The sequence below is a fragment of the Schistocerca americana genome, chromosome 1, assembly GCF_021461395.2.
Source record: "Schistocerca americana isolate TAMUIC-IGC-003095 chromosome 1, iqSchAmer2.1, whole genome shotgun sequence".
NCBI lineage: Eukaryota > Metazoa > Arthropoda > Insecta > Orthoptera > Acrididae > Schistocerca > Schistocerca americana.
The window spans coordinates 702,916,971-702,931,152 of NC_060119.1; the positions used below are offsets into that span (position 1 = coordinate 702,916,971).

Below are 14,182 nucleotides of genomic sequence, written 5' to 3' on the forward strand. Positions count from 1 at the left end.
CAGTAAAATAAATACAATTTTCTGTGAATGGTCAACATGCAGCCATGTCTAAATACAAATAAAGGTAGTGCACTGTATAAACTGACTTGTTTCATGTCATTATAAAATATCATGCAAGTGACCCACAAAACACTAACTGGTTGATAAACTCTGTATCATATGTTTATTTATTTATTTATTTATTTATTTGTTTCATGCTATCAATCCATACATGATAAGCTAACAGGGATATGGTGTGTGTCAGTTAATTTTTTATGACAATTTGTGTGATATTTCTAAACAAATCAAAGTCTAGATATTAATGTTACAAAAAAGACAGAAGTAATCCTAGATCATGTTTTCATTATGCATAAGCTAGACATAGCAAGATAAAAATATAAAAATGATTACCCACATAGTTTTTCAATCTTACATTATATTTGTTTTACAGTTGTAGTAGGTGGTTTTTCATTGTGACTAAGAAACTCATACCAACTTTAAAATGACTTTTCCAGAAGAAATGGCCCCAGAGGCTCGCAAACATGGATTTATTATCAAACTTACACTTAATTTCTGGATGGAGAGAATTAGAATCTTTTGTGTCAGTGTACTGTACATTTTTCCGCAACATCATCAGATTTCTACAGTCATTTTGTAAATTATGCTTTCCCCTTGTATTGTATTCATGATATTTGCTATTTCTTTTGTACAACTGAGTATTTTTACTGATGATACACTTAAGTGAAGATATAAATTGAGAAATGATATTCCTCTTTTGGATTTGCAGCTCTTGTATTTCTCCATTTTTCAGTTAAAATTATTGTATATAGGTTCCACTTTTTATGGAAAACACTGTTTTTTCTTGTTACCCAATCATGTTTTGGCTCATATGCGCCACCATAAATGGGTTTTGTTTCTTGAAAAACTGTAAAGGGTGAACATATTTTAGATTATAACTGAACAAACCAAATGAGGCCTAAAGATAGTTTTTGTTCTAATCTTGATTTTGCACTATAAAGTTTTGCAGGACCATCTGTATGATGTCCTGCACTGATAGCATGTCATCTGCAAACCAGATGATGTAAATCTGACTTTTATAAACGAGTTAACACCTCCTTTGATTTTTAAAAAATTGACTTTGGTGTGGCAAAATGTTTTATTTATATGTTTGTTATTACTCATGTTTTGTTGTGACAGATCCTTCTTCTTTCTTGTTCGGAGAGCACTGCACACAAATATTAAATGAACTTTGTTCAATTTTTGTTTAACAAAGACAAACAGTGTTTTGCATAAATGGTGGAACATATATTCGATAATGAGAAGTAGTAGTAAGAAATTTTAGTTTCTGGAAAATTTTTCTACAACTGCACCTACAGTCTGCGCTGCTCATTATTCTTACAACACATTTTAGGGATAAGAATATCATTTTTGCTAGTGATCGATTTCCCCAAAACATAATTACATGTATCATTAGAGAATGGAAGTATCCATAGCTTACTGCTTTCATAGTGATTAAATTCTGACTCTCAGTAATAATAAGCATGCCAAAAATCGATGAGCTCTAGACTCTTGTGAAGATTTGTTTATATGATATGACTCGTTTACTATGCAGTCAGTCGTAACACACAGGAACTTCATTCTTTCAACTCTTTCTTTTGTCTGTGTGGCACAATTAACAGTTAACAATGAAAACAATCAATTTTTGACAATATAATGTAACTGGATGGATAAAAAATCTACTCACCAAGTGGCAGCAGGAGAACACACATCACGTATGGCAAGTATGCCATAAAGTGGAGTTCTGAGTGACTTTTCTGAACTCTACCCCTTTTCGTAAACTTCTCCAGTCCTTTTCCTTCACCCCTCTTTCTTACCCTTCAACCATTCTACCAGAAGAAGGAACCACTGCCTCCAAAAGCTTGTATACGTAAAACCCTTTTTTTATATGTGTGTTCTCTTGATGCTGCTGGTGAGTAGATTTTTTTATCTATCCAATCACATTACTCTTACCAGTTAGATCTTCATCAGTTTTGGCAGATGTAGTGAACCAAATGTGGTTAGTTTTATTAAAGTATAATGAGAGCCCTTTGATGCTAGACCATTTTATTAAATCAACAAGAATATTGTTAAAAGTTCCTTGGAAGTTTTTCACATCTACAGTCATCAATCATTATGTTGGTGTCATGTACAAAAATGATAAAATTGCACTGTAGCTTTGTACATTGCGGTGTGCAATTTATAAATATCAGGAACAGTAAAGGACCAAGAATAGATCTATGTGGCATCCCACATTTGATGCTTCTCCATTCTGATGAAGCCAGACCACAACAAAAATTGTCTGTACTGCCTAGTAATGATTTCTGCTTCCTATCTTTGAGGTATGACTATCTGGTACACCACTTATTCCTAAGAGGTTAGCTTTCTATAATAATATTTGATAGTTCACAGTGTTAAAAGCTTTTGATAGATCAAAAAATAATGCTGTTTTCACCATTTTATCATTGAGAGACTCTAGGAATTTATTTATAGTAGCATCGATTGCCTTTTCTGTTGACAAATCCCTTCAGAAATTAAAGTCTTTTGCTGAGAATATTAAATCTATCTTAATGTTCAAAAATTCTTGTATACATAAGCTTTTCTCGGTCTCATAAACTGACAGAGGGGCAGGAGAGCAGTGTGCTGATCACATGCTCCTCCATATCTGCATCCAGTGATGACGGTGGGCTGAGGATGACATGATGGCCAGTCAGTACTGTCGGGCCTTCATGACCTGTTCAGGTGGAGTTTAGTTTTTTGTGAGCTAGTACCTCCAGAAAAGCAGTCGGGAGAGAAACTAGCCTGTAATTTGTAACTTCCATTTTCTCCTTGGTTGAAGAAGAGTTTCACAAGTCTGTCAGGTGCAGTTCCTTGTTCTAAAGATGCACTGAAAATGCAGCTAAGTTCATCACTTACAGAACCATAGCAGTTTTTCAACAAATTGTTAGAGATATAAAGACTCAAGGCTTTGTTAACAGAGCCCTTTCACTTTATTTGTTCTGACACTGACAAGAAGTATTTGTTTAAAATATTGCCTATGTTTTTTGGACTGTATACAAGAGTTCCCTCATGTTTGATTTTTAAATTTTCTAAGATTCTTTAGTTCTTCCCTGTCTCACTTCTAATAATAAGCCAAATAGTCTTCATCTTATGGTTAATGTTACCAATTTGTTGTTCATAATATAATGCTTTTGATTTTTATATCATCTTCTTATGATCTTACAGCACATTTTACAATGATCAGTTTTTGTTGTGTTCTCAGACATTTTAACTGCAATGTAAAATTTACTCTTTGTTTTGCAGCATTGGTTAGTTCCCTTTGTGATCCAGAGTTTTTTTTTTCTAAAAACCTCTTCAAATACAGATGAGAAATCATTTATGAAAATGTTAAATATAGTGTTAACCTCATCGACCTGTATTCTGGCTCCAGTCCATATACTGTGGTTTATATTTAAAGATTTCCAGTGAGTCTATAGTCATTAATATTATTGATTTCCAGGTGGATATTGCTTTCTTGGGAGGTGTTCTGTCCTGCAGAGTGTGGAATTGTCAGTCATGGTCAGATAACCCATTAAAGACAGGGGTGACAGTGAAGCCACAGCACATTCTTACATCTATAAATAAATTGTCTATCAAAGTCTGACTCTCAGATGTGATCCTAGTGGGAAATTGAACTACTGATGTAAGATTATATGAATTCATCATGTGTTGAAGCTCTATTTTGCTGTTGCTTTTAGTTGAAAAGTTTACAATAAATTCAACAAGTATGAAAATTTTATTGTTTTTAGACAATAAAGGAGATAAGACAACCAGAAGAAACACTAAAGTTAGCCTCAGGTGCCACGTAAAATTGTCACCATTATAAGTGTTTTACAATCTACTGTTACGTTTACTGCACATACTTCAAACTATTGTTCTAAACAGTATTTCCTTACATCTATAGATTTAAATATTACATTATTTGTAATAAACATAGCTACTCCACTCCTTCCATTTCTGTCCCTACTGTTGTAGATAGCAGAGTTGTAATTATCAAACTGTAACAAGTCAATGCCATTTGTGCTGTGGTGTGCTGAAAAGCACAGTATGTCGGCATTGTTTATGCAATTTCTTTCGTTTATTTTAGCTGATAACTGATCTACTTTGGTGATAAGTCCCCTTATGTTTGATTGAGCTCAATCACTGAGGTGGCACTTATCTTTGAGGCTTCTTGTTCTTTGTGTTTGTAGTTAAAAAATCCTTCTGATGAGAGGGGTGCAATACCTTCTATTTGTTCTTTTGTTGTTGCTTCCTCTCCTGCATGTAATGTTATGCCTAAAAATATCTTTGGTGTCCTTGTCATGCACGGCTTCTCCTCGCTGATGCCAGTCAGTAGATGGGTTTACTTCTGGAACTTGCAAAAGTTGTGTTACATTCACCTCTGTCTTTTTTGGTTTAAACCACTTCATAATTTACATCTGACTGATGACTTTATTGTTTGCAACTCACCTAAAACACTTGGTAATTTGTATATGTTTGCCAATTATCCCATTTTCCTTAATGTTCCCCCAAATGCAAGTCCATATTTTGTCAACTAGTAACTCCTTTCTGGACACATTTAAATGAAGACCATATACCATGTGGTACTTCCAGCCTAAGCTGCTTATGATTAAAACATCAGCATTCTTGAAATGAGCACATATTTCAATGATACACTTGTTTCAACACTAATTTCACAGTTCACACATTACAAGGATGGTAATTCATAATGATATGGGATATTCACAACACGTGCATTTGTATGGATTAAATTATTTAAATGTTTCCTCAGTTTGCACTAACCTTCTATGGCTGGCTGGAGCAGTAAGAGATAGTGGTCATGTACGAGAGAGTAGTGCTTTCGTGTGCGAATGTGTGTTTTCTTTTTTGAAGAAGGCTTTGGCTGAAAGCTCAATGTGTAACATCTTTTCACTGTGTCTGTCTGCAACTCAATATGTCATGTCCTATCCTTTTCATAATACTGTGGATATTACAACCTGAATTTTCCGTTGTTTCATTTCTATAGATGTCATTTGAGCCTCCCAGCAACACTACAAAATTATCTTTATTCAAATTAGCTGCATCCGTTAGTTTTGTTAAGGTTGTAATCTCACATAATAGGACACCTGTCATTATGAAACCAACTGCCTTGAAATTACATTTTTCCACCAAAACTGCAGGAATTTCACGATGTTATTATACTATCCTTTAGTACTTGGTTGACATACCTTATAGTGTTTCATGGACTTTGGAAAGCTCTTAAATTATGAACATGAATATATGTGTCGGCAAGCTGTTCTGGAATTTAAATGGTGTTTGGTGGAAACACTGAACTTGCTACTTATTTACTAGTGCCATTTACGAAATTACTATCATAAAATGAAGCGATGATACACTTCGTAGGACGTTGACACAAGCCCTATGGCAACAACTGACATCTCTGTTGTTGTGTATGGCTATACAATTGTATGATACATACAGTTGCTTCAAAAAACCTTTTTATACCCTCCATTATATTACATTCTTTTAACTTTAAGTTTTACTGGGACAGCCTACATGTTGATGTAACATAAAATTAGGCTGTCTTTATGTTACATTGCTTTGTGTTGATAATGGCTCAAAAACAGAAAGGTTTTGATGGAAATGATTGTAGTTTTATTTGAATTTCATGAGAACTGTAAACAATACAGCTATATTGATGTTATGACATGTTCATGTAGTTTGAAAAGCACTGAGAAAATACAGGCCTACATAAAATTTTTACAGCAATATAAATATGAAAATTTTTCAGTAAGATAATAAGACAGAAAATATGAACAATTTATCCAACCACATGAAACACAGTGTGCAAGAGAAACAGTATATTAACCATGTGTGTAAACAGTTTTTGTCATGAAAATCAGGTTAATTTTCAGTTTGTTGCATTAATTTGATTACGGAGATTACCGAGGTTAAACAGATTATTTGATCTCAGTGTAGAGTCAAACTTAATAATTAATGTCTTTTATTGAGTGTCTAATAACAATAATACTAAATGCATCAAATCAGAAAACATTGCCAAAGTGCAGTATTTTAATATGAGATAGCAATATTTTTAATTGGTGTACACACTAAAATTAAGACCCTGCTTCCCCAGAGGAAACAGGTCATTGAGTATTTAATTTTCAAAAATATGTCTTTCCTTATGAGATCTACACTTATCTGTCAAAAATTAGCTGTGTCTAAAAAGCAGTACTTAGATTATTTTAAGAACATGCTGCACAAGGAAAAAAATGTGATTCTTTGCTTCTTACAAAGATATCTTTATTTGTGCTCTTCTTTCTCCCACTTTATATGAGAAAATAGATTCAATATGATTTCTTTGTCTTTCCCTTTTGAAAAGCTTGCTTTATTAGAATACCAAGCATGAAGAAAACAAAGAACTCAGAATACTTATGTGTATTTGGCAGTGTTAAATAGCTATTAGGAATACATATAATACACTTTTTGTAAAGCTTATTGAGCAAAGTATCGCTCCATAATGTCTCTGCAATGGCATTCTTGTGAATATGAAAACAAAAGAAATCTCTTATTTTCTTTTTCAGAATTTACTGTTTTTGTTCTGTGATTTTCTATTTAGTGGTACAAACTCTTTATGTGCTTGTAAAATAATGAGCTGCTATGCATATTTACAATTTTATTTCTAAATCTCCAATTTTTTATTGTATAGTACTGCATCCTTTAAATGAAAAACCTACATGTTGTTTGCATTCAGAGTGTTAGTGCTGGATATTTTCTGTACAGATAGTCCTTGGTGTGATACTGATACAGGAAGTTGCTTGCACGGATGTTATTGAGGAGTTCAACATCCTTCTGGCGCTTAGCTAGAGCTTCACTCTTCTTTGGGTTAGTATAAGTACGCAGAGCACGTTCGGCCCACGTCTGTGGTCTTGGAATATCAGATTTGATACCACGTGACCTGAAATGTAAAAGATTACATTAATATTGACGTATACTTTATGCTGTATAGAGGTATGTTATATATTGCCTTCCTGCAGTGCTATGGAGTTACACAGATATGAAAAATATTTTTAAAAAGCAAATTGAAATAAGTATGTACACATGGCTAAAAAAATTGTATCTGATACCAAAATCATACTGAATTTTTTTTTAAGAATTTGTTTTCCTGAATAATATTGGTTTCATAAGTTGTGTTGTCATTTCTACATTTCATAGGAAGAAGAAGGTACAAGGCCTATAAAATCTGAGAAGGTGAAGAGCCCGCAAAACGTTTGTGATCTTACACTTATAAAGGAACAAAGACTAAAGGAACAACAGGATGTGTCATGGCAATTGTGAAGCCAGAGCAGTGGTGGCTGCTGAGTAAGAGGATGTGAACACCCTAACTTTCGACAACTTGCAGATTTATTTGTAATTGCCTTACGTGCCAAATACATACTGAGTTGATAAACAAATTGCTTGGGTTATGCTATGTACATCTAGCTCTTGCCACTCATCTGGAAGTTTATGTCAGTGTCACCAGGAAGTTCCACACTGCAACAGATTTCTGTCCCCATTCACTCTGCATAAATCCTGCTAGATTGTAGCACACTCCTCAGATATGTTACTTCACTCACTATATAGTAACACTATATCAGACTTCAGTACACATTAAATTTGTACTGACAGTCCGCCTGCTTAGTTGGGTGGTAACGTGCTTGCCTGCCATGCAAGTGGTCCTGCGTTCAATTTCCGGCCGGGTTGGAGATTTTTCTCCGCTCGGGGACTGGGCGTTCTGTTGTCCTCATCATTTCATCCTCATCACCAGCATGCAAGTCGCCCAATGTGGTGTCGACTGAAATAAGACTTGCACTTGATGCCGAACTTCCCCGAAGGGGCCTCCCGGCCAACAGTGCCATACGGTCATTTCTTTTTTTTTCCTTTTCCTTTTTTTGTGTGTACTGACAGTAAATCTATTTTGTGGGTTTCTGCATGAGTTATAGTATATTAATTTATGAATTTTGTCATACAGTAATCTATTTCAGACGTTGTGAATCATAAGGCCCTAAAGCACATCACCATCGATTATGAGATTGTAGCATTTATTCATGCTTCTGAACTCTGTTGATCTTATGGTGAGTCAGGTTTATCTGTGCTGTAGACCCACACTGTGTATATGAAAATTCATGGAAAGCTGTATCATTAGTTTCTCTGATATTCACTTAAAGGTGGGATCTACAGCAGTATGCTTTAGGCTCTTACGGATCTCAGTGCCTCATTTGTATTCTAGTCAAGTGACGATGTTGGTCACTGCTTGAGTTTAATCATTTCCACAAATGGTAGTTTGTGTTTGGAATTTTGTGTGCAGTGTAAACGTGAACTGTGTTGAATCTATTTTAAATGCTAACAGAAAAGTAAAGCAGTGAGGATGGGTCATGAGTTGTGCTTGGGTAGTTCAGTTGGAAGAGCAATTGCCCCTGAAAGGTCCCAAGTCTGAGTCTCATTCCGGCACACAGCTTTAATCTGTCAGGAAGTTTCATATCAGCACACACTCCGCTGCACAGCGAAAGTCTCATTCTGAGAACAAAAAAGTAAATTACCAGGAAAAGTTTGCTGCAAAGAATTAGGGTCTCCAAGAAAGGATCCTTTGATTGAGAGAGTGATGAAATCAAATAAGCATGACTATAAGCTAACATTTGACAAAGAAGTGTACAGTTAGAACAAGTTGTTCTGTGGGTGCAGAACAAGAATATCTGATTTTCAGCCCAGAAGTAAATTTGTGAACTAATTCATCTGTTAGGGGGTCTTGTACATGTATCTGAAAGAGTGGAAAAGCATGAAAACTCTCGTTTATACAAAAATGTGAAACAGAGTTAGGAAATCTTACACATTAATTATGCATAAAACAACGAAAATCCACAAGCAATAATTTCTTTTGTCAGATAAGTTGCACATCTTATTATTATTATTACTGGCAGTGCCTGTAGTTGTATAAACTTGTTGATAAGCATAACTGTTATACAGCAGGTGATATTAATTTCACATTCTCAAATTTATCTGAATCTAAAAATTTGTGGACACCCAGAATGTATAATTGTGAGCCACCACTGAGCCAGAGACAATATTCTTTACTGTAAACTAAAGTAAAATTTATGAAAATCTGAGGAAGGTAAAAATAAGGCACAAAGGTAACAAGAATAAAAATTCAAGGGAGACAAATACTGATATTCAGGTTCACAGACGACATTGTACATCCTGGCTGAAAGCCAGAAAAAATTTTGCATGCACTAAATTCAATGGATATACTCATTGGCATAAAATTCAATTAACGTTAAAGAATAGTGATGTAAAAGTAATGAAAGGTAGAAGAAAAGACAATACTACCTACCTAACTTTAACATTGGGGAAAAATATGCAATAGAAATGAGTGGATTCTATTACTTAGAAAAAATGTTTATACTAAGTGGCAAAAGCTAGGAATATGCAAGAAGTAGTCTTATAAAGGAGAAAAGAGTGCTTGTTAACAAAAGTAGTTTGTTAGTGTCAAATATAATCTAGAGATTGAGGACCAATTAGCAGAACAGGTAGGTATAAGTCTCCTAAGGGATAGAGAATTAGTTTATCTGGTAATGATGTGTGAGGAGAAGTTCATAGGAAGACTTAATTTGATACCTGGCACATTACTTGCAGAACGACTACTTCCATAGACTGTCAGTGGCTGTGTATAGGGCAAGCAAGAAGAAGAATCTACAGTTTGTCTACAACAGTTCAAGAGGAATGGCAGGAAATGGGTATGCTCAAGAAGTACATTTCTGGCTTTAGTCCCTATGTTTTAAGTTGCTACACATGATCACACATGAAGCCTGTAACCATTATATACTAGTCAACTGAGCATACCTTTAACTTTGCTTCAGGTCACTAAATAACAAGAACCCACATGTTACAAAAAGCTTTATTGATGTCTTTCGGATATAGTTCATCATCAGAATATCAGAAACAAACTTGACATGATGCTTTATATCAAATTTATTTCTGACATTCTGATGATTCACCATGCCTGAAATACACCGATAAAATGTTTATAACTAGTGGAATTTTTTTTATTTAACAACCTGAAGCAGTGTTAAGGAAGTTCTCAGTCGATTTCTACATTCACAGCACCCATATAAAAAGTCTGCTGGGATGTGTTTGAGGGGGCTTTGCCTTCAGTTGATGAAACAGAATGCATATTTGTGTCACTAAGTTATTCCTATTGAAATTCTCAAATGTTGGCTAGAATGTAAAGTGTTTCCACCGGATTCAAAGAGATTAGGAATGATGTTATCATTCGAGATGCAGTTTACGCATTTATTTTGCATAGAAAGATTAGAGCCTTCAGATATGCTGTTACTCTCTACACGGATAACAGTAAGCTCTATATAAAAATGACTTACATTATAATTATATTTATGACAAAAATAGTACAACAGTGAACATAATTATTATAGTAATGCCAGCTGTATTAACATTGCCTGAAGTAGGCTTTGTTTTCCAAAGTTTAACATTCATTACAAATGTTAGTAACACTATACAACCAGGATGACATGATAGCAGTATGGAAAGAATTAACTGTGGGGGATCCACAAGGATGATATCAGGAGAAGAATCAGTCTTCTCTTGAATGCAGCATGGTTTTGGAGCATACACAGCTAACTGAGTAGTTTGTTCCACAAAAGTGTGGCTAAAACGTGGAAAAGATTTACAGTTATGTACACACAGACCTAAGACAGTATCTGTGGTAGATCTCATACTGTATTTGTTGAATGATTGTGGGAATTTTAGATGTGTGGAGTTATTAGGGAATAAATTGGTAATGTAAGCCTAACAGGCCATTTACGTCCTCAGCCACCTGTTCTCACGTTGGTAACAACTAACATGCTGCCTCTTCAAGGACTTACCTCTGTTATTGATGATATCCTTCAGTCAGTTACAGTGGTGTCTGGAGATGGATTAGAGGCAGGTTATATGTGTAGACATGTTATGGGTCTTATGCTGTCAGGGATCCCACACCCATGGTGCCCGGTTTTGAAGGGGGAAGTTAACTGTTAGCAGTTTTGAACTGAAAAGAATAACATTGTTTAGAATTACAAGTGTACAATATTTTTAAAGCATCGGGAATACCAGATACCTGCAATAAAACTATGAGTATATTCGAAGATCGGGAGAATATATTCGACATATTTGGCTTTTTTGCATCCGCGTTTTATGTCTTACAAATTGGCAAAAGAGTTTTATTTACATGTTCTGTTCTACTGTAGTGTGCTGTGGATTACTACAAACACTCGTCGCTGTTTTATTGATAGATTATTTGTTTTACGTGATAAACAAAGCTCACCTAAAAGTTATTGTTTAATGTTCCCTGGTACCAAACGACATGGATCGCACAACAGTGAAACAGACTGACACACAGAATATGTAGTGCCAAAGTCTGATAGCCATTCATCTGAATTAAGGTCAGTGACAATCTAGCTCATTTAGTGCCGCTATTGTGATCAAAAAGTTTCCGTTTGAAGACCGTACTGTCCAGAATCGGTATACCAACCGGGCAAAATAGCCGTGGCAATGGAGCCAGTGGTCCCACTGACGCACCAGTTTGAAGATCCCCATTTGGCAAAACACCGTGTGCTGCTATGTCAAGAAGTCTGTAACTGCTTGCTGCCAGTCCTCATCCGGCAGCCATCGTCAATCCTTCAAGGTACTGAAGGCTTGATAATCACATAGGGAGAGAGCAAGACGGTGGATTTCGGCAGACATGCTGCCCCGTACACATTATTCATTCTGCAGTCGATGTTATCAGGTGTTTGTCCTTCGGTAGCCAAGAAAAGAGTAAAAGCACGTCGGTCCTGTTTGTAGCATTTGGTAATAACGTCGCCGTAGTTCACGTTTCCACATTTACCGCACGCACGTCGGACAGAGACAAATGCCGCACTAATCCCTTGCCTACATGTCTGTGCTTATAAATCCGCCGTACGTCGCACTTATGCAGCAGCATCGCCTTCAAACGGAAACTTTTTGATCGTCTCTTGTAATTAATGAGTTTTGAGACTAGTCAGCACCTACAACTTCGGGCAACTGTCAGTTGTATTTGCCGTATTGTATTTGTATTGAAAAATCTGCAGCTGTAATCTCTGCACATTCAGTGAAAACAAGAGTAGGAAGGAGCACACTGGTCACTTGGTGAGCTTCAACGTACACAGGACTTGAGTAGATAGTGTTCCAACAATTTTATTCCACTTTTATAATGAAGAGAGTTATTATTATTATTATTATTCGTAAATGTTGGCTTTTCCTTTCTACTATATGGATAAAGCGAAGAGGGTCAACGGTGAGGGGTAGTATCTCGAGTAATGTTGATTGTGTTGCTCGGATAATGGCTCAAAAATCGAGGTGCTTAGTATCAGAAAAACAAAATTTTATTAGCGTTACCTCTGGCATGTTATACGGAACTAAAACATTTAAACACGTGTAATAACGTGTGCTTATTAGTGAATAAGGGCCCCGTAGTTAATCAGTATTACGTCAGCCACGCGATCTTAAATCAACTCATATTTTACCATAAACGAAATGCCACGCACTTGGGCTGAGTAGGAACAGATAAGCTATGTGCAGTCCTGTGACAACTGATGGCAGAGTTCTAGCTCACGTCATTTACCCGGAAGTAGAACACCACAGCCTAATTTAAGATATATCTGTGGTTAAGATCTATCTGTTTCGTGTAAAATGTCCAGTGTAAATGAAGGGTGAAGGTTACTGTTTAACGCCACTAACAGTTGGTGTAGTGTGGGCTTGGTCGTTTAGACAACGAACAGTGAACAACAACCCCCGATTCTGTAAAGAATCGAACCCCCATGCATAAAACAACTCCAAACGTCTGATTACAAGTGAGGGTGTTTTGTGATGTTTAGCATGTAAGCAAGAAATAGTTTCAAAAAGGTTTGAAATTGTGTTTGACTTTTTTTTTTGAAGTAGCTAAGCACTCTCGTCATAAAATACTGAATGAGTATTATCTATATAATTTGCACTCTGTTTTAAAGATCATCATCTCTTTGTCTATGATGTCATATCTCCTTAACTGTATGTCGTACAATAAGATAACTTTCCAGGTACATTCAGTGGTATATGTGGGTATTGTCTGCAAAATATTTTGCGAATAGAGCTGTCAGTCAAGAAATAATAAATTAAAACGTCATGTTTGATGCTGAAGTTTTACTGTATGAAAAGCGAAACTGTAGTAGGCGGCTAAGTGATAAACTTTTTCCCTCTCATTATTTCCTGTAGGGGGTGAGCGAGAAAAAGTTTCTGAAAGGTTTGAAATTATGTGTAAAGCTTTTTGGAAGTCTCTCGTGCTCTCGTTTTCAAACAGTGGATGGATATAGTCTGGATAATCTGGACACCGTGAGTTGCGCTGTCTCAAGACCTTCGCACAGTTTCTAACTGTAATACTGTGTTCAACCCTTTAACATAAGATTACACCTCTTAATGATTAGATTGTGACACTGTTTTAAGTTTTTGAATTCAGTCACTAACTGTATGAAATGCTGAAAGTCAAATTTTTGTTGCTCCTCAAACTTGCAACTTCACCGTGCACTGGGTTAGCCGTTTAGTAAAATAGGTTTCAGCACTCGTCTGTTGTGACACTAGTGATAGGGGAACCACAGAAAACGTAGTTCAGGGTGGCGGGTCGGGGATTTGAGCCACAGGCGTCCCGAAGGAAAGTTGCAACACCTACCGCGACACGTCGCCCTGCCCTGCCCTGTCTTTGTACCGCCGAAGAGCACGTATCGTGTAACATGTCAGTTGACTTTTACTGGCTTTAACTGGTGATGTACCGGTAGCACAGTGATTTAGGCATGGTGACTGAGGTTCAAGTCCCTGTCTGCCCATGCAGATTCACAGTTACCTCGGCTTTCCTAAATCAGTGTGGGAAGGGCTGGCGCGGTTTCTTCGAATATGCTGCAGCTGATGTTATTTGTCGTTGACCTATTGAGTTGTGTAAGTAGCTAAACGTATAGCATAATATGCATTACGAATTTCACTGTACAAATGCGATGCATCGCTGTAAGGCGTTAGCCAAATGGCAATAAAAATAATATTGTAAACGCCACTGCTCCAGTTCTTACACTCCGTTGCG

The 14,182-nt window shown here is 36.2% G+C and overlaps 1 protein-coding gene across 2 annotated transcripts in view; it reads right to left on the reverse strand.

Annotated features, from left to right (window-relative positions):
• Positions 1 to 5,665: 5,665 nt before the first annotated feature.
• Positions 5,666 to 14,182, reverse strand: part of LOC124609627 (flightin) — a 63,753-nt gene continuing 55,236 nt past the window's right edge. For both annotated transcript variants that reach the window (XM_047140089.1, XM_047140088.1), the window contains one exon: positions 5,666 to 6,991. In XM_047140089.1, coding sequence (XP_046996045.1) covers positions 6,784 to 6,991 — 208 coding nt within the window. In that variant the 3' untranslated portion in view covers positions 5,666 to 6,783. The remainder of the gene's footprint in view (positions 6,992 to 14,182) is intronic.